Source organism: Cibotium barometz, chromosome 1 (genome assembly GCF_041138505.1).
Source record: "Cibotium barometz isolate CiBa-2024 chromosome 1, ASM4113850v1, whole genome shotgun sequence".
Classification (NCBI taxonomy): domain Eukaryota; kingdom Viridiplantae; phylum Streptophyta; class Polypodiopsida; order Cyatheales; family Cibotiaceae; genus Cibotium; species Cibotium barometz.
This window is the reverse complement of record NC_141046.1, coordinates 21,494,688-21,518,568: the sequence shown is the minus strand read 5'-3', so window position 1 is coordinate 21,518,568 and position 23,881 is coordinate 21,494,688. Positions and strand designations below refer to the sequence as shown.

At 48.5% G+C, this 23,881-nt stretch overlaps 1 protein-coding gene across 6 annotated transcripts in view; it reads left to right on the top strand.

Moving 5' to 3' along the window:
• The first annotated feature begins 962 nt into the window (after positions 1–962).
• Positions 963–23,881, top strand: part of LOC147641730 (protein MRG1-like) — a 95,990-nt gene continuing 73,071 nt past the window's right edge. For 2 of the 6 annotated variants that reach the window (XR_015266008.1, XM_086798992.1), the window contains exon 1: positions 966–1,332. Coding sequence is in view for 4 of the 6 variants with exons in the window: in XM_086798992.1 (XP_086655118.1) it covers positions 1,201–1,332 (132 nt within the window). In the remaining 2 variants the exon portion in view is untranslated. Of the gene's footprint in view, positions 1,333–23,881 lie in introns of all 6 variants that reach the window. The other 4 variants (XR_015266007.1, XM_086798983.1, XM_086798978.1 and 1 more) reach the window with 3 other exon arrangements.

Genomic DNA, 23,881 nt, shown 5'->3' with positions numbered 1-23,881 from the left:
AATGCACATTTGGTAGGCCCCCATTATGAGGAGTAGCCATGGTGCATATGTCTTTCTAGTGGGAACCTCGACTTAGATGCTAATGGGATCATTATTGACCATTGATGATGGTTAGGAGATGGTCAGGGGTATGAGCGTTAGCTAGGGTTCGGGGCATCGCCCCGGTTGGGGGGTCCTAGGGGGGTTGCTAGTCTCCCTGGTGGGGGTTCAGGGACGGGAGCCCCGAGGCAACGATATGAGGAATATTCTCTCAGATACTAGGTCCATTATTAGTGGTCGGTGGTCGGTGGTCGATGGGCTGCGATCTTGATATGCGACAGTGACCGTGTCTATGCAGTGTAACCGCCTTCGTTGTATACGCGTCTACCACACCGCCTATAGTATTATATATGGACATAGTTGCCATGAGCTAAGGCATCCAATGCTTGTGAGTATCCACCCCCTTCTACACCTCGTACATACTCCATCCAGAGTTTGTTGAGAGCGCACGGGTAGATAGCACCATCACTTGTAGCTCTTTGGTATAATCAGAATTTTAAATTCTCTTCATTGTGTATCTATTGCATTGTTTATTGTGCTTTGTCTTGCTATCTCTTTTCGCTGTGCCATATTCTTATACCATATCCCAAATGGACCTTAAACACATGGCTATATAGGCCTAGGTGATGCATGACCTTCCAACTTCAGTCCTTTGACCTTTCAATGGCTAGGTATGGCCCTTTCACTATCTAATGCCTCTTTAACTCCCCCTAGAAGGGCCTTTGGGCTTCCCTTATGCACCATCTACATCCCTTTTACATTGACCTTAATGCCTATTAACCATTACTTTAGGTATTTCCAAATTGAAATCCCCTTAACCTTCTTTATATGCAAACCTTTTACATATAAATAATCTTTTCTAGCCTTATCTTATAGTGTTTCATGTCAATCTTATAATACATGCCCATGGCCGAAATACAGGTGGGCAGGTGACGGCCAACAAGAACACAGCACTGGATGATGCAGATGCGCCCGAGCGTGCATGAGGACTTCTAACTTTGGCGAGTTACATTTTCCGTTGGGTTGGTATATGGAAAGCCATTGGCCACAAACAAAATTTGGATTCTAGCAGCAGAGAGAGAGAGAGAGAGAGAGAGAGAGAGAGAGAGAGATTTGAGGTCATAGTAGCTAGTGTTTTGAATTTGCTGGAGGGGGACACACATGGGGAGCTCAACGACTGGCGGGAAGGAGGATGCCCGTGGCGACAACAGCGAAGGGGCCAGCGATAGCGGGCTTTTCTGCGAGGGCGAGAAGGTCCTCGCCTACCACGGCCCCATTATCTACGAGGCCAAGGTGTGTCTTCTCTCTCCTCTTCAACATCCTAATTAGGGCTTTTTTAACATGTGCATCATCAAGGCACAGCAGCCTTTCTTAAACACATGTTCTGTCAGGACACAATAGCTAGGGTTTCTACAGCAGCCAGGAGCCAGGTTTCGCCCTACTGGCTAGGTAGGGTTCTGGCAAATAAGGGAAAAGCAAAGCAAGATTAACCCGACACATGTGTTTATATAGATTTTTGGCCTGCCGTCCTGCTAGGCAATTCTGATGAGGCCATGCTTTTGTTTCCGTCAAAGTTGTCCTTACCCTCTGTGCCAGCTTCTGCCAAAGCTCCACTGTGTGAGCTCCTTCACTGCTCCCTACACCTGCTCATAATTAGGACTGCTTATATACGGTAAAGTCACCACCAAAGTGGCAGATATACATTGCCCCACGGTCCACCAACCCCTTTTTGGCATCTAGGCTATTTCCAGTGACCACCATTTACGGTCACATGCGAACCTAAGCCTTGGGACACATGATCCTGTTGCTGCCCATTACGTGTCCATAGTGTTGAGGTTTTGTTAATTTGTCTCAATTTATTTTTTGCTGAAATGACTTGCATATTATATTTATTTGAAAAAATAAGAAAAAATTCAGGGCAGGTTATAGTGATTTCTCCACCTGTTTTTTTAAGAGATATATTATATAGTTAGATATAGGCATCCCATGTGTGTAGGCTTGCGGGATTTGAAAGTGGATTCATACTTGGTGTGTTCTATCCCTCTGTGATCAGGCTACATGATCTCGGACTTTGATATCATTGATACCTTCAGAATTATGCTCCTCTTCTTAAAAACCGGTGAGCCATGCAAGAGAGATCGAGAGAGGAGAGAGAACAAAGCTCTAAAAGAGAGTATTTGTACGCCTCAATGATAGGCATTCGATTGATGTGTTGAAGCTCATCAAGTACAATGCTTTTATAGGCATAGGCCTTATCTGTTATGTCATACTCACAAATATACACATGACACATGTCACACTTATCTTATCCAGATATAATGGGGTGTTCACACCTAAGCAAGTGTTCACACACATACACATGAATAAGGTTACACACACACACACACACACACACACACACACACACACACACACACACATAAGATGACTCATACACGAGACGAACACATGCACATGAGGCTCTGAATGCCCAACAAACCCCCCTTTGGAGCGAAGGTGGTGAGACCCCATATGCAAAGGACATGCTACAAGGGAGCGATTTAGCCATGAGCACCTCCCGTGCCATGCTAATCCTCCAATCAACAAGTGATCGAAGCAGCAAGATCAGCTCTTCGTCACTTCCCTAGCTTCTAACAGGGATAAAGCATAACATGGAGCCTTTTACACATGAAGGCACACAACACACAAACATTTGTTACAAATCTTTTTTAGGGGACCTCTCGGGCAGAGAATCCTTAATGACACTTGCACACAAAAAAGAACAACTACAATGCCCGGTTATAGTCTTCCTCATTGAGGGAGACTTGGGTTGTTGCTCTGTGACTATTTCTTCTTCTTCAATTGGTATCTCCTCATCTTCAGCTATGAGATTGTGTGATGCTTATCTTGTTCTTTTTTTTAAAAGTTTTTTGAAGTAGTTAGCCTCCTTGTGCCCCATCCTTTTGCAGTACCTACATTGAATCTTCTTATTACTCCATTTCTGTGCTCCTACAAAGCTTTGTCGTATTCAAGACTGGTGTTGGCTTGCTATTCTTCTTTGTTTCTTCTATCCTTTTCAAGAAACAAAGCCCCTAGGTCTTCAAAGCTTGTAGTTGCCACACGAAGGATTTCCTGAGTCTGTTCAAATCGAGTGACTCCTCTCGTACTCTTAATGAGTACAACCACCTTGTCTTTGTCCTTGGGTTTACATTTAAGGCTAGCAAGTTGTTGGGTTATTGACCCAAACTTGGCTAGATGATCACTTAACTCTTCATTTTCATTTATTTTAAGATCTTAAAACTTGCCTTAGAGTTAGTGATTTTGTTATCGAAGATACCCTCTAGTTTTGCCCAGATTTGCTTAGATGTGGACTTAAAGTCTATGTGATGTACCAAAGATATGCAAGACTTAGGCCAATTATCGTGATGGCTTTCTCATTTCTTTTTCGCTACACCTTTTGTTTGTTAGAAGCAATATCACTTGGATCTTCGTCATCTTAAGTCTGCTATTGTTCACCACCCATAGTAAGTCCTATGTGACCCAACCAACCATATCACCTGATGGGAGAAGGTGCCGGTTTTTTTTTTTTTTTTTTTTTGGGGGGGGGGGGGGGGACGTGCGCGCTGGGGTGAAGGGGTGGGGGGGGTGCTGCAGGAAGAGGCAAGTGAAAGGGGGCTTTTTTTTTGGGAGGGGGGTGTGTGGAATGTGCACGCAGTGGGCTGTTGTGCGAAGAGGGAAGCGAAAGGGGGTTTGGAGGGGCTGGGGCTGGTGCTGCTGCTGCTGCTGGTGCAACACGGGAGCTCCAGCTGTGCACAAGGTTTTAGGGATAGTCCATTTATAGGTAAGCAATAACAACCTTACTCAACTCTTTGTGTTTTCTGAGCAATTTGGCAGGACATAAGCATGGAGGGCCAAAACCCAAGCATACCTCCTTTCCTGATGAATATTTTCATACATATCTGAAAATTTAGTATCAACACCTCTCATTTGAAGAGAGCATTACAGGTGGGTACCTCATTCTGAGGTACCGAGGAATTCTAATTTGCTTACTAGGAGGCCTCTTGTGAGACATCCCACTCTTAGCAAGCTTGCATCCGTCAAGAGTGGGTTTGTCAAGGATGGGCAGCTCGGGATGCCCAAAAGGGAGCAGCCAGCAGCGGACTTGGGCGTGGATGACAAGTGTATAACAAGTGGACAGCAAGCTAGTTGGGTTGGTAGCTGCCTGGGCACCGATCTAACAGGGCACCCAAGTTTGGGCCCCCCTAACCAGTTGTGAGGTGTTGCGGCCAGTCCCAGGGCCGTGATAGACATATAAAGAAGCCCCCATTAAGAAATTACAGACCGTGTGCAAACACAAATACCTAGGATCTTCCACGGAAAAACTTAGCAAAATTTGCCAATGAAAAGAAAATAGTACTGAATAACTGTTGCAAAAGGTAATTACAAGGATGGATTTTGCTTCTTACATGTGTGCTTCGTTGATAGAAGCTTTGATTGCGTGTCCAAAATTTAGCAATGGAGGTTGTATCCACTTAGAATATAAGGGTGAACAAGAAGTAAAGGTAGATGAGTGTATGATGAATGACGGGCTGTGCTACCTATCTATATATAGCCTCTTGTGGTGGTCATAGCTCAGGTTGGCTGTTGTTCGTCGTCCATGGTAAGTTGTCACATGCACCTTGCATTGTAGTGCATGGTGACAAGATGGCTCATCATCATCAGTGCAACATTGTACAGTATTAGCACCCTTTAGGATGATATTTGTTGTACGCCGTGTCCCCATTGTAATCCTCAGTCCAGGATATGTCAGGCACGAGCTACGTAGTTCATTCCTCAACCTTAAATAGTCAGTCAATCAATCAAAGTTCCTTAACCCACTTGGAGAGAATCTTTCATCCATATAGAGTCAGTAGAAACCTTAGGATTTGCATTAGAAAGCATTCTGCATATTGCATATCATTCATCCCATATGCACGTAGATCACATAGACCATTGCAAAAGCCTTGAAATATCATGTGGTATTTTTAGGATATTTATTAGCATGTATCTGGCATCTTTCCCATATTTTCCAGCCTTATTTCAGCATTTAATACCATTATTCATCATAAACAAGTCGTGTAGCAAACATGCTACAGTCGGCTAGCTTCACAGCCAACCGACTAGCACTTGTGAGCATATAAATAGGTTTGCTTTTGCACCATTCCAATCATCTAGCATCAAGCGTTTCAGCCATCAGCCTATTGGAGCATCAACGCATGAGGATCTAGGAGTATACAACCAAAACGCACTAGCTTGCATTCAGCCAAGGAAGAAGCGCTATAGAACAACCTGCGTTTTCAGCCTTGAAGCAGTGTTCAGCATTGCATAACATCAGCGTTTTGCTACAGCCCCTTGGGTGAAGGTAACACGCATGCATACATTCATTTTCAACATATATTCATAGCCTAGAACAATCCCAATCAGCCCCTTCTCTCAGCCTCACATCTGCTGCCTTCCTACATTCCATTGGAAGAGTGCATAGGCTTGAGATCGATCATTATTGGTGCTTCTACAGCCATGTACAAACAGCCCGCCTCTTGGTCCTCCGAGATCTTGCGTTTGGCTTATCGTCAGTCCAAAGTCATTCTCTTCAAAGTAATAAAAGCAAATACTATTCCGGTAACGGGATAGGGGGCCCTTCAGTGGGTAATTTGGGACCCAATCTGGTTTAGAGTTTCTCTCTCTCTCTCTCTCTCTCTCTCTCTCTCTCTCTCTGTGTCCATGGGATCCGAAGACCCCTCAAAGTGATGTTTTGGAATTGCAGAGGTTTCCCTTGGCACAAAGGGGCAAGCCTCAATGATGTATTGGAAGATGTAGACATTGTATTCCTAGCAGAGACACGGGAGAGGGACACGCAAGATTCCTGAGATGCATGGATATATAGTGCATTCTATATGGCACACACATGCTGGTACACGAGGGCAGGGAGGGATTGCATGCTTATATAAGGAATGCTTACAAGACATAATTAGTATATGCAAAGATGATCCATACAAGCGGTTTATCTGGATAAAGGTGAAAGGAGATCATTTGCCACTGTATATTGCTGGATGCTACATCCCACATCGGGAGTCTCCATACTACTCACGGTATGGGATAGACCCTTCGGACCCATTTGGTGATCTATGCTTAGATGTGGTGGAGTTCAATTCAAAAGGGAGAGTGATGATTGTTGGTGACATGAATGCACGCATTGGTGAGATGCAATATCAATCCCTTACAGGCCATGAATACAACAAAGAGGAGGAAATTGATATAGACCCAAAATGGCACTGATACTCAGATGACAAGGAGATAAATGCACATGGTAGGGCAATGACTACTATGGTAAACAGCCTCCGTATGTTAGTAATGAATGGTACATGCCTCTTCCCACACACAAAGGTACCGACATGTTTTCTAGCCAGTGGAGGGTCTAGCGTGATAGACTCTGCTTTCATCTCTATAGATGCGGTACATCTCATAGCTGAGTATGTGATTGGCCCTAAGTACCCAGTACCTCAAGGTGAATATCCCATACATGACAAAAATGCAAACACCTACTACAGTAGGTTGGTCTTTTTGTATTGACAATGACAAGAGGGAGCAATATGCTGAAAATATTGATGCATCACTAAGAGGAATACACAGGTTGAGTTGGACTGAGGTACAAGGAGCTCTACTATCGGTGGCACATACATTATTAGGACAAAAAAAGAGTAAGAAGAAATGTACCAGGGGGCTGCCACAAAATAAATGGTTTGATGATGAATGCAAAGAAGATAGGCTGAGGATAAAAAATATGTAGAATAGTGACGCACGCAGGGAAGCAGAAAAGCACTTCCATGCACTCACCCGAAAGAAAAAGAGGGCATACATTCTAGAAAAAGAGTGGCAAGATGCCATTGAATTTGCCAAAAATCCAAGAGGTGCATGGAGCATAGTTACCGCGGAACGGGAACGTTCCGGGAACGTCAAATGCTAGAACGGGAGTAGGAACGGGAACGGGAACGGGAGCGGATCGGGAACGTCGCGGAACGCCACGTCATATGACATGTCAGCATATGACACAAAAAAATGTAACTTTTTGTATACGGATAGCCAAATATGCTTCATAATATTTGCTCCCCCAAGACATGAACATACATTTCTGCAAGCAAAACTAAATTTTTTTTTTTCGAAATGTTTCGGGACGTTCTGGGAACGTGCCTTCACCCGGAACGGCGTTCCGGCGTTCCAGGAAGGCGGAACGACGTTCCGTGGTAACTATGGCATGGAGGGGCACCAAAGGGAAAGCAAAGGATATCATGGGAGACTTCACGGAGGAAGAAATGCTCAAGTATGTCAAGCAATTATATATGCACCCACATGCCCCACCTATGGTCACAAATGCAGTCCACCTTAATAGCCCATATTTTTTCTCACTAGAGGCTGTGAATGAAGGCTTGAAGAAAATGGCTAACGGGAAGGCCGCTGACACATTACACCTCAAGGCTGAGCTACTCAAGTGGACAAAAGAGTATACAAGAGAATGTATTGCTCTTCTATTGAATGATGCAATTGTCAACAGTTTCCCACCAGAATGGCAAGAGAATTGGATAAAGCCTATCTATAAAGGGGGAGATAAGAACCAACTCACCAACTACAGAACCATTATGGTTGGATCCACTATGGCCAAGCTATTTAGTACAATTGTTGAGAGCAAACTCAGCTTATGGGTTTAAATGAATGAGAAGAGAGCCATTGGACAAGCCGGGTTCCGGAGAGACCATAACACAGCAGATCACTTGGTCACAATACGGGTTCTGATGGAGGAGAGCCGTTTACAAGGAAAACCCCTCTTTTGCTGCTTTGTAGATTTTAAGAAAGCATTTGACACCGTGCTAAGGAACAGCCTATGGGAGAGAATGGTGCACTTAGGGGTGCCAAATGACCATAAACTCTATGAGAAGGTGGTTTGTCAACTCAAAGGCACAAATGGAATGTCAACCTCTTTTTACAGCAATATGGGTGTCAAACAGGGCTGCCCTCTGTCACCAACTTTGTTTGGCTTATGCATTGATACATTGGAAGAGTTGGTCAGGGAAACAGAGCCTGCTGAACTGAAAGATGCCCCTCAAATTTTTGGATACGCTATATTACTGCTACTATATGCAGATGATGATGTATTTTTTTCATACACAGCAGAAAACATGCAGCGGATGATGCACATGCTCCATGAGTTTTGTAAGGAAAGTGGCCTAGCAGTCAATGTCACCAAAACTAAAATGATGGTAGTGAAAACAATTCAGCCTACCAACTATCCATGCATTCTGTATAATGGACAGCAAATTGAGATGGTGCAGTCATTCAAGTATCTGGGAGTTGATGTCCCGGCAAATCACAGGTGGAATCAGTGTGTACAAAGAAGGATTGATGCTGGGTGGGGCAAATATTACCACTTTGAGAATGATTGCAGTAGCAGTAACACCAAGAGATGGCACATTAGGCGCGTATTATTCGATGCATATGTCTTACAAACGGTGCTTGGTATCAGATTCAGCTTGTCCACACACACTGCATCCTAGCGTGAGGGCATCCTTGGATGGTCAGATTGTGTTTTGGCATGACCACCGACTTCAACATCATGTCTACAGAGGAGAGTGCACATCAGGAGGAAGATGTCTCCCCCGAAGGAGACCTTGCTCTTCCACCTACCGTAGATACCATAGCTCTACTCCGAGCTCAGAACCAACTTCTTATGGAGCGTCTCCAACTCTTGGAGGCAACAGTAGCAAGGTCTCCCCCGAAGGAGACCTTGCTCTTCCACCTACCGTAGATACCATAGCTCTACTCCGAGCTCAGAACCAACTTCTTATGGAGCGTCTCCAACTCTTGGAGGCAACAGTAGCAAAACCCACTCCTCAAGTTACCCCTGACTTCCTCACTCTCTTCTTCCAGATGGAACAGCAATGACGAGAGGATGAGACTAGACGGCGGGAAGAAAAAGCAGATAGATGGGACTATGAGGAAGCCCAACGCAGAATCGATGAAGACCGACGCTAGGCTGAACTCGCCACTCGGGAGCACCAACGGGAGCTCGATCGAGAGCACATGTTACTCGAACACCAAAGGGAAAAGGAGGCCATACATATGAGGTATCAGCACCTCTCTTCAGTTTCCCCAACCATAGGTGCCACCAACCAGCATCTTACGACATCGACTAGCGTTATCCGAACTCAACCGAACTTTAGTAAGTATGATGATAAGTGTGATCATTTAGCAGTTAATCAATTTATTCATCAATTTAATGCTCATTTTCCTTTAGCTAGGATCACAGATCCTCAGGATAGAGTCCACGTAGCGGCTCCTCACCTTATGGGTGAGGCAGTCACTTGGTGGCAGCATTGGTCTAGTCTTCATACAGACTAGACCACAGGTGTCATAGCTTTTCGCTAGGATACATTTGTTCATAACCTAAAGACCAGATTTCTCAGTATTTGACCAACCTGGCAAATGAGTTCTATCGACTCAGACAGAACGGGTCACCCGTGCTTCAGTTTTCTGGCAAGGTTATAACTTTAGCACAACAGTGAGGGTTATCTAAGCAAGCCAAGATGGATCAATTCATTCATGGATTAGATCCTAACATCAATTCATTCATGGATTAGATCCTAACATCCAATTCATAGTTTGTAACTTTGAACCTAGCACATATGACCGGGCTTTGACTCTCGCTCAAAATGAAGAAATGAGAATGAACGTAGGTAAGCCTAAACAACCACAGTCTAGTACCAAACCCCAATCGGGGAAGGGTAACTCGTCTGCTAAAGACACTAAGACAGACAACAGTCCTAGCTCTAGTTCAGGGGGTAAGAAATTCTTGGAAGAGCGCACCCGTTCTCCAGCTCCGCGTTTTCCGTCTTCTCCTCCCTCTCCTTCTGTATCCTAGATTCTAGATCCTCTACACAGGGACCCTCTTGAAGGGTCACGACCGCAGTCGAGTTTGATGCATGAGTTACAGATGCGTGTATTGGAGATCCGACAACGCAAAGACGAAGCCATGCGACGCGTGGAACATGAGTGATACCTTGCGGCTTTGGACGCAAGACTGACACCAGCGGCTTCCTCAAATCATTTTCTCGAGAAAAGGAATTTCAGTAAATATAATGGTAAACTCGACCCCACAACTCTTTATTCATGGTTGCATCAATTTGCAGCTTACTTTGCTGCAGTTAGAAAGAATGATACTGACAGGGTGAACTTAGCCAGTTGGTACTTGGAAGGTGAGGCCATTCCTTGGTGGACCTAGTAGGCTCATGCCCACACCAGATTAGGTATGGCAGCTTATGTTTGGGATGAGTTTGTTTGCGACCTTAAGCAGCGGTTTCTACCGCCCCATTACCTTGAGCGACTCGAAGACGAGTTTAGGGGAGTGCATCAGAACGCGCAACCAATCCTTTAGTTTGCCAATAGAATTTCCAACTTATGTTTGCAATTAGGTTTATCTAATACGGACAAGAAACGGCAATTCCTGTATGGCTTGGATACGTAAATCCAGTGGGAGGTGCGTATGTTTAGGCTAGCCACCTTCGAAGATGCACTCTCGCTTGCGTAGAGTGCTGAAATGAAGCACAATGGTGGCAAGCCCAAGACTTCCCAGCCGGCTACTCCCAGGGTTACCACCTCGGGGGGGAAAGGCCAGAACTAGACAGGGTCTTCCCTGGGACAGAGCTCAGTCGGCTACTCCCAGGGTTACCACCTCGGGGAGAAAAGGCCAGAACCAGAAAGGGTCTTCCCTGGGATAGAGCAGGGGAGCCTCTGGCTCCAAGAACTCGACCAATGCGCCCAAGCTTACTCCAAACCAGAAAGAAGAGGCAGGCAAGACCAGTGGCAAGTTGAGTGCTGAGGAGATTGCTTAGTACAAGGAGGAGGGTAGGTGTTTCTTTGGTCATGTCAAAGGACACACTTCTCGGGGAGTGTCCTAAGAAGACTACCGCTCCAAAGATCGCCGTCTCAGCCTCCACGGCTTCAACGGTGAGCCTAACTTCCACATAGACCCTAGTGGCTGCCTCTAGTTCTTCAAATCCCAATGCTTCAGTTGGAGCAATTATTAGCCGGGAACTCAAAGATAAGCAGAAGGGCGCCCATGACGAGGAGTATGAGCACAACGAATTGCTCAAGACCTTCGGCTACATAGGTGGCCAAAGAGTAGTCGTCTTGTTTGACAGCGGCAGCATGGAGGACGTGGTCACGGAACAGGCCGCTCGGCGTGCCCGTTTCGTCCCGACTTCGGTGGACAAGCAAGTTGAGGATTTTAGCACAGGCATGACAACGAGCGTCAAGTGTGAAGCTCTAGGTGCTACGTTTTTTTTTTTTTTTTCGAGAAAAGATCCTTTCATTAGTTATATAGAAAACGCCTGTAGGGCTACAAAAGACCCTCTCCTGTTCATAAGAGAACAGAGCAGAGATCCAAGCAAGGCAGCTAGGGAGACTCTCCCTAGGTGCAGAAAAGTACAAATATCAGTACAAAGAACTGAGGGGCTATATCATACAATAGGAGGGGGGAAAAGCCAAATAGGTGGCCTGGAGTGCCAGCGGGGGAAACCCGCGTGTAGGGTATAGAAGGGGCCGTTGCGCCAAGTGGTGTGAAAGGCCTGGCGCCGCAAGATCGCCTCATCTGAGTCGCCCCGGATGCGGTCATACTGTCCTCGCAGGGTGTGGATCAACTCCTGCCAAATCCCCCGGACAGTCTCTGCTGGTGGCTCCAGTCTCCCCTCAAAGGCCCTGAAACACCGGGCTCTCCAGGTGAACCAGATGGTGAGGCTGCTGAGGAGCTCCCATCGTAGATCCCTCTCCTGTGTCCAGCTGGCGGATGAGAAATCCGGTGAAGAAACAAGGCGAGGCTGGCCCCTAATGAATCTGATGGCTTGGCTGTCCTGCTCCGTCTCATAGCCCATAGCAGGCCCTGACGAAGTCGACCAAGCAGCGGCACCCCACGTATACATGCCCTCTGGAGAGAGGGGGGCCAGAATGCGCAGCATTCGCAGCCAAATTTGCTGCGCCTGAGGACAGTCCCATAGGCAATGTCTCTATGTCTCCAAAGGGTGGCCGCATCGGACGCAGGCCGCTGGAAGACCACTGTAGACAAGCCAGGTGCCAACTGCAAAGCCCCTGTGGGCGACCAGCCACCACTGGAAAGTCGAGATCCTGCGTGCCTGTCGACTAGCCCAGAGCCTGGTCCAAAAATCCTCTAGGAACTCCTGTGAGAGTCCCTGTAGTAGCCGCCAATGCTCCGATGCAGCTAGAGAGACCATCCTCTGCGCCGTCAAAATATGTCTCCCTAACCGAACAGTGTCCTGGAAAAAGGTGATCTCTGTGGCCTCGAGGGATGCATAAGGATCATGCCACTCGTACTCGCCAGGGTCCCACTGGAGCTGGGCCAAGGGGCGCGTTGCATATGCCCATATGCGCCAATCAGAGTCCACATCTGCAGGGTCTGGATCAATATGCCACTTCCGGGAAGCGGCGGCCACTACCCGTATCCTTTGAAAAATGCACTCTGCAACCAAAGGCGACTCCGCCTCCACTCTCTGGAGTCTGCCCTCATCCTGGATCTCAGAGTAGAGGCATCTACCATCCTCAGTGCAAGCTCTGACAGCAATCAGGATCTCCGACTGTGTAAAGGCTCCCATCCACCGTGGGGCCACTAGCTCGAGAGGCGTGAACCACTCCTCTGTGAGTGCCTCCTGAATGTCATCCCTCATAATCAGCCCCCCTCTGAAGTGACTCAGCCTCTCCACCTGGATCTCCTCTGGGAGACTGCAGAAGGCCTGCCAGTCTCCAAAACTACGTGCTGGGCCTGCCGCCAGTGGTCCCTAGGCTAGACGAGGCCGAGAACCCAGCATATGACCCTGCTCTGGGCGTACCGCTGGGCTCCAGATGAGCAACTGTCTGGCCCGCTCCTCATCACAAGAAGGTCGTCTCTGAGAGAGTCCCGGTCTCAGCAACTCCCAAGCTCGCAGGATGCTAAAGGCGAATCTGTCCTCCCATCCTCTACTGAGGCCTATCGTCCTCATCACTATGAAGATCCATTGTATCTCTGGTGCCCAAGTGTCCCCTGTTGGGGGAGCCCTAGCCTGCAGCCGCTGAAAAAGCAGCTCTTTCCAAGGCTCAGCGCCTGGAAGCAGCCCCCGAACAATAAGCTTCCCCAATAAGGCTCTACTCTGATCAACTGGATCTATAATGCCCAAGCCCCCCTGGGCCAGCGGAAGTGTAATAATTGCCCAAGCAACCTTAGCCCGGGTTGGCTGACCATCCCGCCCAGACCAAAGAAAGTTTGTGATCAGTCTCTGTACCTGGCTGATGCAAGAGCTCGAGAAGGTCCAGCAAGACGTGATGTACCACATGGTCGCTAAAAGCACCTGATTTGCCACCACCACCCTCCCAGCCAAGGATAGCTGAGCTGTACTCCAATACAAAAGCTTCTTCCGAATGCTCAGAAGAAGCGGGGCAATCTGCTGCTCAGGTGACAAATCTAGTCCAATCTGGCATCCCAAATACCGCACTGCTGTGCCAGGAGGAATCCATCTAAAACCTGGGTCTGGGGTCCATACCTGAGTGGGAGCGCTACTGATCCAAAAGGCCACTGTCTTGCGCCAATTGATCAATGCTCCCGAAGCTGCACTAAAAACCTGAAGCGACTGCTCTGCCCGCTGAAGATTGGCCTCCTGGCCATGCAAAAATAAACCCGTGTCATCAGCAAACTCAGCATCGAGCAGGTCCTCCCCTCGGACTGGGAGCTGGAGTCCTCTCAAACCAACCTCCTCTGCTGTCAGATACATGCTCATAGCCTCAGCAAAGAAGAGAAAAAGAAAAGGGGCGAGAGGACACCCCTGACGGACTGATCTGGTCAACTCAAAACTCGGCCCCCGTCCTCCTGCCATCAGCACTTGGCTACGAGTTGTGGAATATAGAGCCGCCACTCCTCGAATCCAAACTGGCTCAAAGCCTAGGCGAAGCATAGTGCCCTCTAAGAAACCCCAATTGACCCTGTCGTATGCCTTCTCAAAATCGAGAAGCATCACGACCAGGTCCTCACCGAGAAATCTAGCTCGGGCCGTCGCCTCCCAGAAGGTGAAAATGTTGTCAAGGATACTGCGCTCCTTGACGAATCTTGTCTGGGTAGCATGAATCAACTCCCCCAGGAAGGGCTGGATCCTCAAACTCAGGCCTTTGCTAAGACCTTGTAGACAGTATTGAGGATCGTAATAGGTCTCCAATGCCGAATATAATCTGATACTCCCTCCCCCTTGGGGATAAGAAAGATCAAGCCCTCTGAAAAGCTCTGTGGCATCACCCCAGTGTCCAAAACATACTGAAAGCCCCTGCGGAGGCCTGGCCCCAAAAGGTCCCAATAGCGCATAAAAAAGGCAGGCGTCAATCCGTCCTCCCCAGAGCAACTATGGCGCGGAAGGACCCTCAAGGCCTCAGCAAGCTCAACCTCTGAAAGAGGCTCACCCAGAACTGTGCGCATACGATCTGTGACCCTCCTCTGCACATGGGTCCACACAGTCTGTCTGCAAGCATCCCGAGTCTCAGTGGCTGGCTCTGCTGAAAGCAGGTCTCTATAGAACTCAGTGGCAATGGCTCTGATCTCCCCGGGCTCAGTGGCTACCGATCCGTCCTGCCTCTTGAGCTGGCAGACTCCTGCTCGAGAATGGCGAGGTCCAGTAATCTCAAAAAACTCCCCAATCACTCTATCACCAAGCTGCGTCCACTGAGGGGTGTGGCGACGATAGTCGAACTCATGTCTCTGCTCCTCTGCCTCTCTAACCTCCTGGCGTTCCTGGCTCAGCTGGGACGCCACCCACTCACATGTAGGCTACTGCTCTTGAAGGCGCTGAAGCAAAGCAAGGCTACGTCTCAACCGACGCTCCCGCTCGCGAGTCTCTGCTAGCCGTGTCAAGGCTGCAGCGTGCAAAAAAGAGCTGAGCTCGATGAGTCCCTGGGCACACTGGCCTGCTGCATCCTGGTCAGAGCTCTGGCTATCATGCCATATCCTCTCAATGTCCTCAACGAGACTAGGATCTGTAAGTACCCTCTCTGGGATCCTCAACTGCAAGCTGGTCTCCCGTGTCCTCTCAAGTGTCAAAATAACTGGCGCATGGTCTGAAAAAGAGGTGCCAGCGAGAATGCCAACGGAGCCCCCACGCTCCCCTAACCTGTCGCCCACATAGAAGCGATCAATCCGTGATAGATCAGTCCCTCCCTGCCGGCGATCCGATCGAGAGAAACTAAGACTGTCCTGAGAGCGGGAGAAAGCCTCATGCTGCCATGCATCAGTGATCCTCAGTGTCATGCAAAATCGCTCCCAAGCTGCAAGCTCCGTGTCGTGCACTGTAACATGACTGCCTCCCACCCTATCGGCCGGGTCCTCAAGCATGTTGAAGTCTCCCCCGACACACCAATGTGCAGCCTCTGGCAATGCATCCGTAACCTGGGTCCAGAACTCTGCTCTGGCACTAGCATGGTTGGGTGCATAGACATTGAGCACGCCAAAGAGCTCATCATGCATCCTCAGAATGACATACTGTGCTCTACCAGGCACAATGATCCCGCGATCCACAATGGCCTGCCGCCATACATCCGCAATGACCATACATACTCCTCCCTGCCCACCCAAGGGGCCAAACCCTGCAGACCAAAATGTGTCCCATCTACCAGGCATTACCGAACCGTATCTCCGGATCCTGCTCTCACCCAAATGGTGCTCTTGCATCATCAGAATATCAATACTGCCCCCAACCAGGCATCTCTGAAGCTCCTGCCTCAAGCAACCACGATAACGTATATAGTGTGCGCCACCAAGGCCCTGTACATGCCATGAGATGATCCTCATGGATGACCTGTTGAGGTGGATGCTGTCTCAGCCGTACGACGGGGCTTCGCAAGCGGCTTGGATGGGGAATAGTCCCCATCCGAGCGGCTACGAATCTGCCCACCCGGTGTGCTGCAAGAATCTCGGATCAGGCGCTAGTGGCTGTCCCATGGCGACTGCCTCTCGCTCAGACAGAGCAACCTCGTGTATGCATACATATCCAGGGTCGCGTGCCAAGTCTGCCACTATGCGAACCACCAAATGTCGAATCCCGGAGGCATCCACACTCCCGGTATCAAAGAAAAAATGAGCCAGCTCCCATAGTCGGCCTATCACGTCTGTCACCTCCAGATCGCTCACATGGTGAGAAAACTCAACTGCCTGAGTCTTCAAAATGCTAAGAGCGAGATCCAGATTCCACTCCCGGTCGCTAGGGCCACAGAGAGGGAATGAGAAGGCCACCGCTGAATCAAGTGCCTCCTCCCCTCGGGTCGGAGGTATCACTACATGAACTCTGATGGGTGCTGGCTCATGGGGGCCCTCCGCTCCAAAAAGCCGTGTGAAGGAGTAATCAAAAGCCTCCAAGCGCTGTCTAGTGTCGAGACGACTCAGCCGACTGCGGATAGAGGATATCCGTGAAGCCCGAATCGGCATGGTAAGTCTCCTCTGCGGTGCTCGAGCAAGGTCGGTGCTCAGTGTCTGCCGGATTGCAGGTGACCGCCAGGGAACTGCCAGGGCCTCCCGGGGAGCTGAGGCGGGTGGGGGGGGGAGGAGGGGGGGGGGTGGAGAAGGAGCCGCTGCCAAAACCGGAGCGGGAACGGGAGGAGGCGAAGGTGGAAGCGAGGCGGGAGGGGGGGACGGGGGAGGGGGGGTGGGGACGAAGGAGGGGGTGCTGGCATCTCCTGGTCCTCAGTCAGCGCTGGGGTCTCCTCTTGGAGGGGAGCAAAGCTGTTCCTCACGGGAACCCAGTGATGCTGAGACGGTGGTTGCTGCTGCATCGGTCTCTAGGCGTGCTGCTGTGGCTGTCTTCCTCGACGGCGTCCCTGTCTAGGTTGCCACTCCGAGGTCTGTGGGCTGAGCAGGTGTCCCGGAGGCTGCCCGCCGAGCCGCATCTGTGGGCGGGCCATCGGGGGCCTGCTCCTGCTGCGGTGAAGGTCGGGGTCTCCTGCGAGGGCAAGCCTCGGCCATGTGGCCGACATGCCTGCAGATAAAACACTGGTTCGGGAGCCCCGAAAACTCCACTCTGTGATCAAACCATCCCCCCCCTATCCTAGGTAGCTGAATGACCTTCAGAAGGGAGGAGATGTCAGGAACCAAAACTCAAACCGAAGGTAGCCCAACTGCTCTAGCCACCACTGAAGCTGCTGTGGGGCCAGTCTCAAGCACCGAGCCCACCATGCTCCTAGCCTAGAAAGGAGCAAAAGGTACTCACGGCGGAGTCCAGGGAAGCAAACTGTAACATGAAATAGGCGCTCTCCCTGCTCGGTCGCTGTTGGGTCAAAGCCATGCTGCCAAGGTCTGAAGAATGCCCGAGCGCCCCTGATGTCAAGGGGACTCATGGCTAGGACCTGGGCCACGCTCTGGGCTGTCTCGAACTCAATCTGGTAGTGTCCACGGCCCAATAACTGAACGTCCAGGATCTTGCCCACATCTGCAAGAAGGCGGGCCTGGAGAAGATCCCGGATCTCCCCTCTGCTGGGGTGAGTGCCGACTATACGGCAAATGGTGGAATGCGCCTGGAGGCGTTCCACCTCTGTGGCGAGACTCGCTTCCTCTTCTGGCGAAAGAGAAAGCCTGATGGGGGTATCCTCAGGGGCGGGCGAGGGGGCTGCGGAAGAGTCCCTCTGAGGTGGGGCGGGAGAAGCCTCCATCAGAGTCTGAAGCTATGTCGAAGGCGGAGCGAATGCGGACAGTCCTGCAAGAACCGATATGCACACAAAGGGCGGAGGGGAAAGGCGGAAGGCAAAAAACCACCAGGGGACGGAAAAAAAAGCAGAAAGAAGGGGAGGGGGGGTAAGGCGGCGGCGAAGAAAAAACCGGGGGGGGGGGGGGGGGGGGGGGAGGGGGAAGCAACGCGAAAGGGGGGTGGGGGGGAAGAGAGGGCGGAGGCTGGCGGAGGGGGGCGGGGCGCTGAAGAAGGGAGGGGGGCGCGAAGGAGAGGAACAGGGGGCGGCGGGCGCTACAGCGCTGGGGTGGGGGGCGCAAGAAAACCAGAGGGGGGGGGGGAGCATACGCGAGGGCGGCAGAAACACAGGGCAGGCGGGGGGGGGGGGGGGGGGGAACAGACGTGAGGGCGGGAAGGGGGGAGGGCGTGCAGGCAGTAGCGCGAGCAGGGGGGGAGTGGAAGCTTCCTCTAGGTGCTAAGTTAGTTATTCAGGGCATAGCGTTTGTGCATGATTTTATGGTTGCTCCTCTTGTATGTGTGGGAGAAACAGGAATTAGGGTTTAGAGATTCATGTGTGGGAGACATACACAGAGAAGAACAAGGGAGAGAGAGAGAGAGAGAGTTGTGGGGATAAGTCAACTCATAATGATATGAGTGTGTGACTCCCCTATCACACATGTATATTGCACTAGTACACATAGTGCACTTAGTACATTAAAAGTACTAAGTGTACTATGTACTATAACTTATGGGCTTGTACACACTATAAGGGTGGGCATAGTGCCTTTACCCCAACAACCTCCCATTTAAAGGCAAAGTGCCCTTAAGTAAAGGAAAAGAAAAAATCAGCATGTACATGATAATATACAAGGCCATATCAAGGCTGAAACTGGCCTCATCCAATGCCCATCAAGTGTCTGCAATGAGCAAACCGCTCCGGAGGCAAACTCTTTGTCAACAGATCAGCCGGGTTGTCATCCGTATGAATCTTAACAAGCTGAATTTGCTTGTTCTCTATCACCTCTCTGATGAAGTGATACTTCACATCCACATGCTTCGTCTTTGCATGAAAAACAGGGTTCTTTGTCAACTGAATGGCACTCTGACTGTCACAATGCAACAATGGAATATCCCCTGTATAGCCCAAATCAACCACTAACCGAGATAGCCATAATGTCTCCTTGCAAGCCTCTGTGGCTGCAATATACTCGGCCTCTGTAGTAGATAAGGCAGTGCACTTCTGCATCCTGGATATCCATGACACAGCACCTCCTGTGAATGTAAACACATAACCGGTAGTAGACTTCCGGTTATCTGGATGACCGGCATAATCCGAATCCGTGTAACCATGCACTAATGCATCCTGTTTGCCAAAACATATGCACATATCCTGTGTGCCCTTCAGGTATCTCATGACACCTTTCACTGCTTCCCAATGCTTCTTGCCAGGGTTGGCCATGTATCTAGAAACCACTCCCACTGCAAATGCAATGTCCGGCCTAGTAGCAACCATGGCATACATGAGACTGCCACAAGCTGAAGCATACGGAATCTTGGCCATATCAGCCCTGTCACTATCCGACTGTGGGCTGTCCATAGCACTGAGTTTCACATATAGAGGCAAAGGAGTACTAGTCTTCTTCCCCCCATCCATATTGAACCTCTGCAAGACTTTGCCAATGTATTCCTTCTGAGACAAATACAACACATGCTGATTTCTGTCCCGACGTATCCGCATACCCAAAATGTGATTTGCATCACCCAAATCCTTCATATCAAAGGTTTGATGCAGCCTCTGCTTCAAGGCATCCATCTCCTTACGAGATTTCCCGGCAATCAACATATCATCAACATACAAGATGAGGATCAATAGACTGCCATCCAAAGCTTTCTTGGTGTACAAGCAGTGATCTATGTCACTTCTCCTGAATTTCTGGGATTTCATGAATGTATCAAATTTATGATACCATTCCCTTGGTGCCTGTTTGAGCCCATAAAGACTCTTTTTCAGCTTGCATACAAGCTTCTCCTTTCCACTCACTGCATAACCCTCTGGCTGCTGCATATATATCTCCTCATGGAGATCACCGTGAAGAAAAGCAGTCTTCACATCCATCTGAATCAAGTCCAGATCATCATGAGCAACCAAAGCTAATACAGCTCTAAGTGTGGTCATTTTGACCACTGGAGAGAAGATCTCATCAAAGTCCACACCATATTCCTGCTTGAAGCCCTTAGCCACTAACCTGGCTTTGTATCTTGGCTTTGCATCTGGTGCAACTTTGAGCCTGTAAACCCACTTGCATGGCAAAACCTTCTTGCCTGCAGGCAAATGCACCAACTTCCATGTTCCATTTTTGTGTAGAGAATCCATCTCTGACTTCATGGCACGCTCCCAAAGAGCCTTGTCTGCCCTCTGTAAGGCCTCCTTATAACATGAGGGCTCCCCACAGTCAGTAAGCATCAAGTAGTCAACCCCTGGAACAAACCTGTCAGGGGCTCTGGAGGGTCTAGTGGACCTCTGTACCCAATGACCATCATTTGCAGGTTGCTGTCCAGCCTGCATATCACCCATTGGTGGCTCCTGTTCCATGCCATAAGGCTGAAATATCATGCCCGGTATTTCTTCTAACTGTGGTATATCCATAGGGATATCTTCTGCCATCTCTGGCTGTCCATTTGGACCATTTTCAGCACCATTTAAGGGCTGGTTTTCCTGCTGTAATGGCTGATTTACAGCCCTTGGTTGTTGTCCATGATGTCCATCATCATCAAAGATGACTCTGCCAGGCTCCTGTTGCCTTGCAGGCTCCTTATACATGCATGTTTCATCAAAAATGACATCATTGCTGCGTATGATCTTTCTATTCATGGGATCCCAAAGTCTATACCCCATTTCACCTCTGTCACCATATCCTAGGAATATGCATTTGTGAGACTTAGGATCAAGTTTGGTGCGCATTTCCCTGCGTATGTGCACGTACGCAACGCAACCAAACACTCTCAAGTGCTTGTATGACGGAGGCTTCCCTGTCCATACTTCTTCTGGCACTTTCCCACCAAGCCTCGTGTTAGGTGACCTGTTTATAAGGTGAACGGCTGTCATAACAGCTTCAGCCCAAAAACCATGAGGTAATGCAGCATGTGACAACATAGAAGGGACCTTCTCCTGTATGGTCCTGTTCATCCTCTCTGCTGTCCCGTTTTGTGGAGGATCATAAGGAGTAGAGAGCTCCCTCTTGATGCCTTTAGCATCACAAAAGTCCTGAAACTGTTTGGACATGTACTCTCCACCATTGTCGGAATGCAAAGCTTTCAGTGTTTTGCCAGTTTGATTCTCAACAAGAGCAACAAACTTCTCAAACACTGAGAATGTATCACTCTTCAAACGAAGAGGATAAACCCACACCTTGCGTGTGGCATCATCAATAAAAGACACAAAATATTTTGCCCCTCCCAAAGAAAGCCGAGGCATCTCACATACATCTGTATGCACAAGCTCTAACTGAGCATCTTTTTGTCCAAGAGCTTCTTGTGGGGGCACTGTAGTTGCCTACCATATATACAATGCTCACAAAACTGAAAACTTGAAAACTTTAGAGAAGGCAAGTAACCCAAACGAGACAATTGCTCCATTCCTTTGACACTCATGTGTCCCAACCGGCTATGCCACATAGAAATTTCCGACAGCTCGGTTGCATTTACATTAGCATGGTGACAAACACCTGCATGCATGAAATAAAGAGTGTCCACCTTAGAGCCTCTGGCAACAACCAGTGAGCCCTTACTAATCTTCCACTTTCCACGACCAAATGTGGTAACATAATCAGCATCATCAAGCTGTCCAGTAGAAAGCAGGTTCTTCTTGATCTCAGGCACATGCCTGACATCATGGAGCATAAGCTGTGAGGCATCTGAAAACACAAGCCTCACATCACCTCTGCCAAGAATCTTGCATGCATGGTTATCACCCAAATAAACCACTCCTTCATTGCCAGCAGTATACCTGACAAACAAGTCTCTGCAACCTGTGACATGAAAGGAGGCACCTAAATCAATGATCCATGAGTGCATACCATGACCACCTGTAAGAAGTGAATGGGCATCAAGTGAAGACGTAAATAGGACCTCATCCTCACTGCCACCTGCATGTGACACATTGATTTCTTCAATCTTGACTCCACTTTTGCCCTTTGGCTTTACATCTTTGGCTTCATCTTTCTCTTTGTCTTTGCCTTTTCCCTTTTCCTTTTGATCATTTTTCCATTTGTAGCATTGCTTTCTAATGTGTCCCTTCTTGCCACAATAATGGCATTCCAAATCCTTTTTGGAGCGAGACTTGCTCCTTCCCCTTTCTTGGCTTTTCCCCCTTTGCTGGGATCTCCCACGTGCATTCATTGCATTGGACTTTCCAACAGAGTTGTTTTTCCTGTTCATCTCTTCTTGAAGAAGAGCACCCTCAACATCTGCATATGACAGCATAGCATTCGAATTGCTAGTGGCTGTCCTGAATGTGTCCCAACTCTCTGGCAAAGTGCATAACAGAAAAGTGGCTTTGAACTCATCGTCCATTGCCAACTTTTGATTAATGACCTGGCTGACAATACCATTAAACTCATTTAGATGGGCTGTCATAGACGCCCCTTCCTTCATCTGAAGACCTATGAGTTTCTTCAACCAATACACTTTGCTTGAGGCACTTTGTTGGGCATACAAGTCCTGCAATCTCTGCCACATTCCCCAAGCTGTCTTCTCTTCACGAATGCTGAAAAGTAATGAGCCTGACACAGACAACATGATAGTAGATCTTGCCAGCTCATCCATATCTTCCCACTCTTCAGCAGTAAGAGAAGCGGGCATTACACCCCTTTCTTTGATAGGCTTGTGCTGCTTTTTCTGGAGCAACACATTGTAGCACTGGGTTTGCCAAATATCATAATTATGCGAGCCTTTAGGGGCTTCTTGATGTGAAGCAATGAAGAGCTCTCACCTGTGGTTGCCATAGCAATATGCAACCTGTCAATGCCTGACTCCCTGCAAAATGTGCAAACACTGCACCAAAAGCACACAAAGTGCTCACAGTTTTTCTCCCAAGCTTTATCTCCCACTGCGGAAGCACAAATGCAACTTTTCTCCCACTTTATGTGATGAAATCACCAAAATCTGGTTGCTGCAGATTTTGGACAGCACCTTAAATGTGCTTTGTTGCCCTTCCAAAGTACTGTACAGCAGTACCAAGTGCTCACCAATGATGTACCAAACCTGTACCGGCAAGTACAGCAGCTGAAATTGAGCCTTTTGGTCACTCAAAACAGTGTATAGCCATGCCAAAACTTGCACAAAGCTGTGCCAAATCTGTACCAGCAGGTACAGTAGCAATAAATGCTCTCCTGGCTGTCCAAATGAGTGAAAATCAGACTTTTACAGTCCTGTACACTGCATACAACTGTCCCGAACAGAAATTGGGCAAAAGCCCCTTGATTGCAGCCGATTTTTGAGGATTCAAGGCATAAATGTCTTGCCTGCTGCTTTGCCAAGCTCAACAAGCATACAAACTTGAAAAGCCCCTTGATTTAAGATCAATTTCTGATCATACATGGTACATTGACGCACATAAAGGCATCCGGAGTGTTCACGATGCTTCCCCCTGGCCACATATACATCAAATACATGAAAGCTCCTTGATTTACAGGCACATTGAGTGCTTGTAAGGCATCAACACATTATCCACAGCATCAAATGCGATTGCCTGCATGCAAATCAATCCAATCGGCACAAAAGTCCCTTGATTTGCACTGCAATTTGCTGCAATTTTGCCCAAATGTGCGATTTCTCACATCATACAGCATGTATGAGTGCTTAATTGCACAATTACATCAAAAGCCCCAAATTTCGACATATAATTTCCTGCAAATTGATCCTGATTGTGACCAATTTCCTGCAAATTGATCCTCATTGTGACCAATGTCACCCAATTTTGCCAATTTTGCTCAAAAATTGAGCAATTGGGCACCTGTACCTGCTCAATTGCAAATCCCAAAAAAAATTTGAGGAAAATACCTTGTAATTTCTGATTTTTCTTCAATTTGCAGGCTGAATTT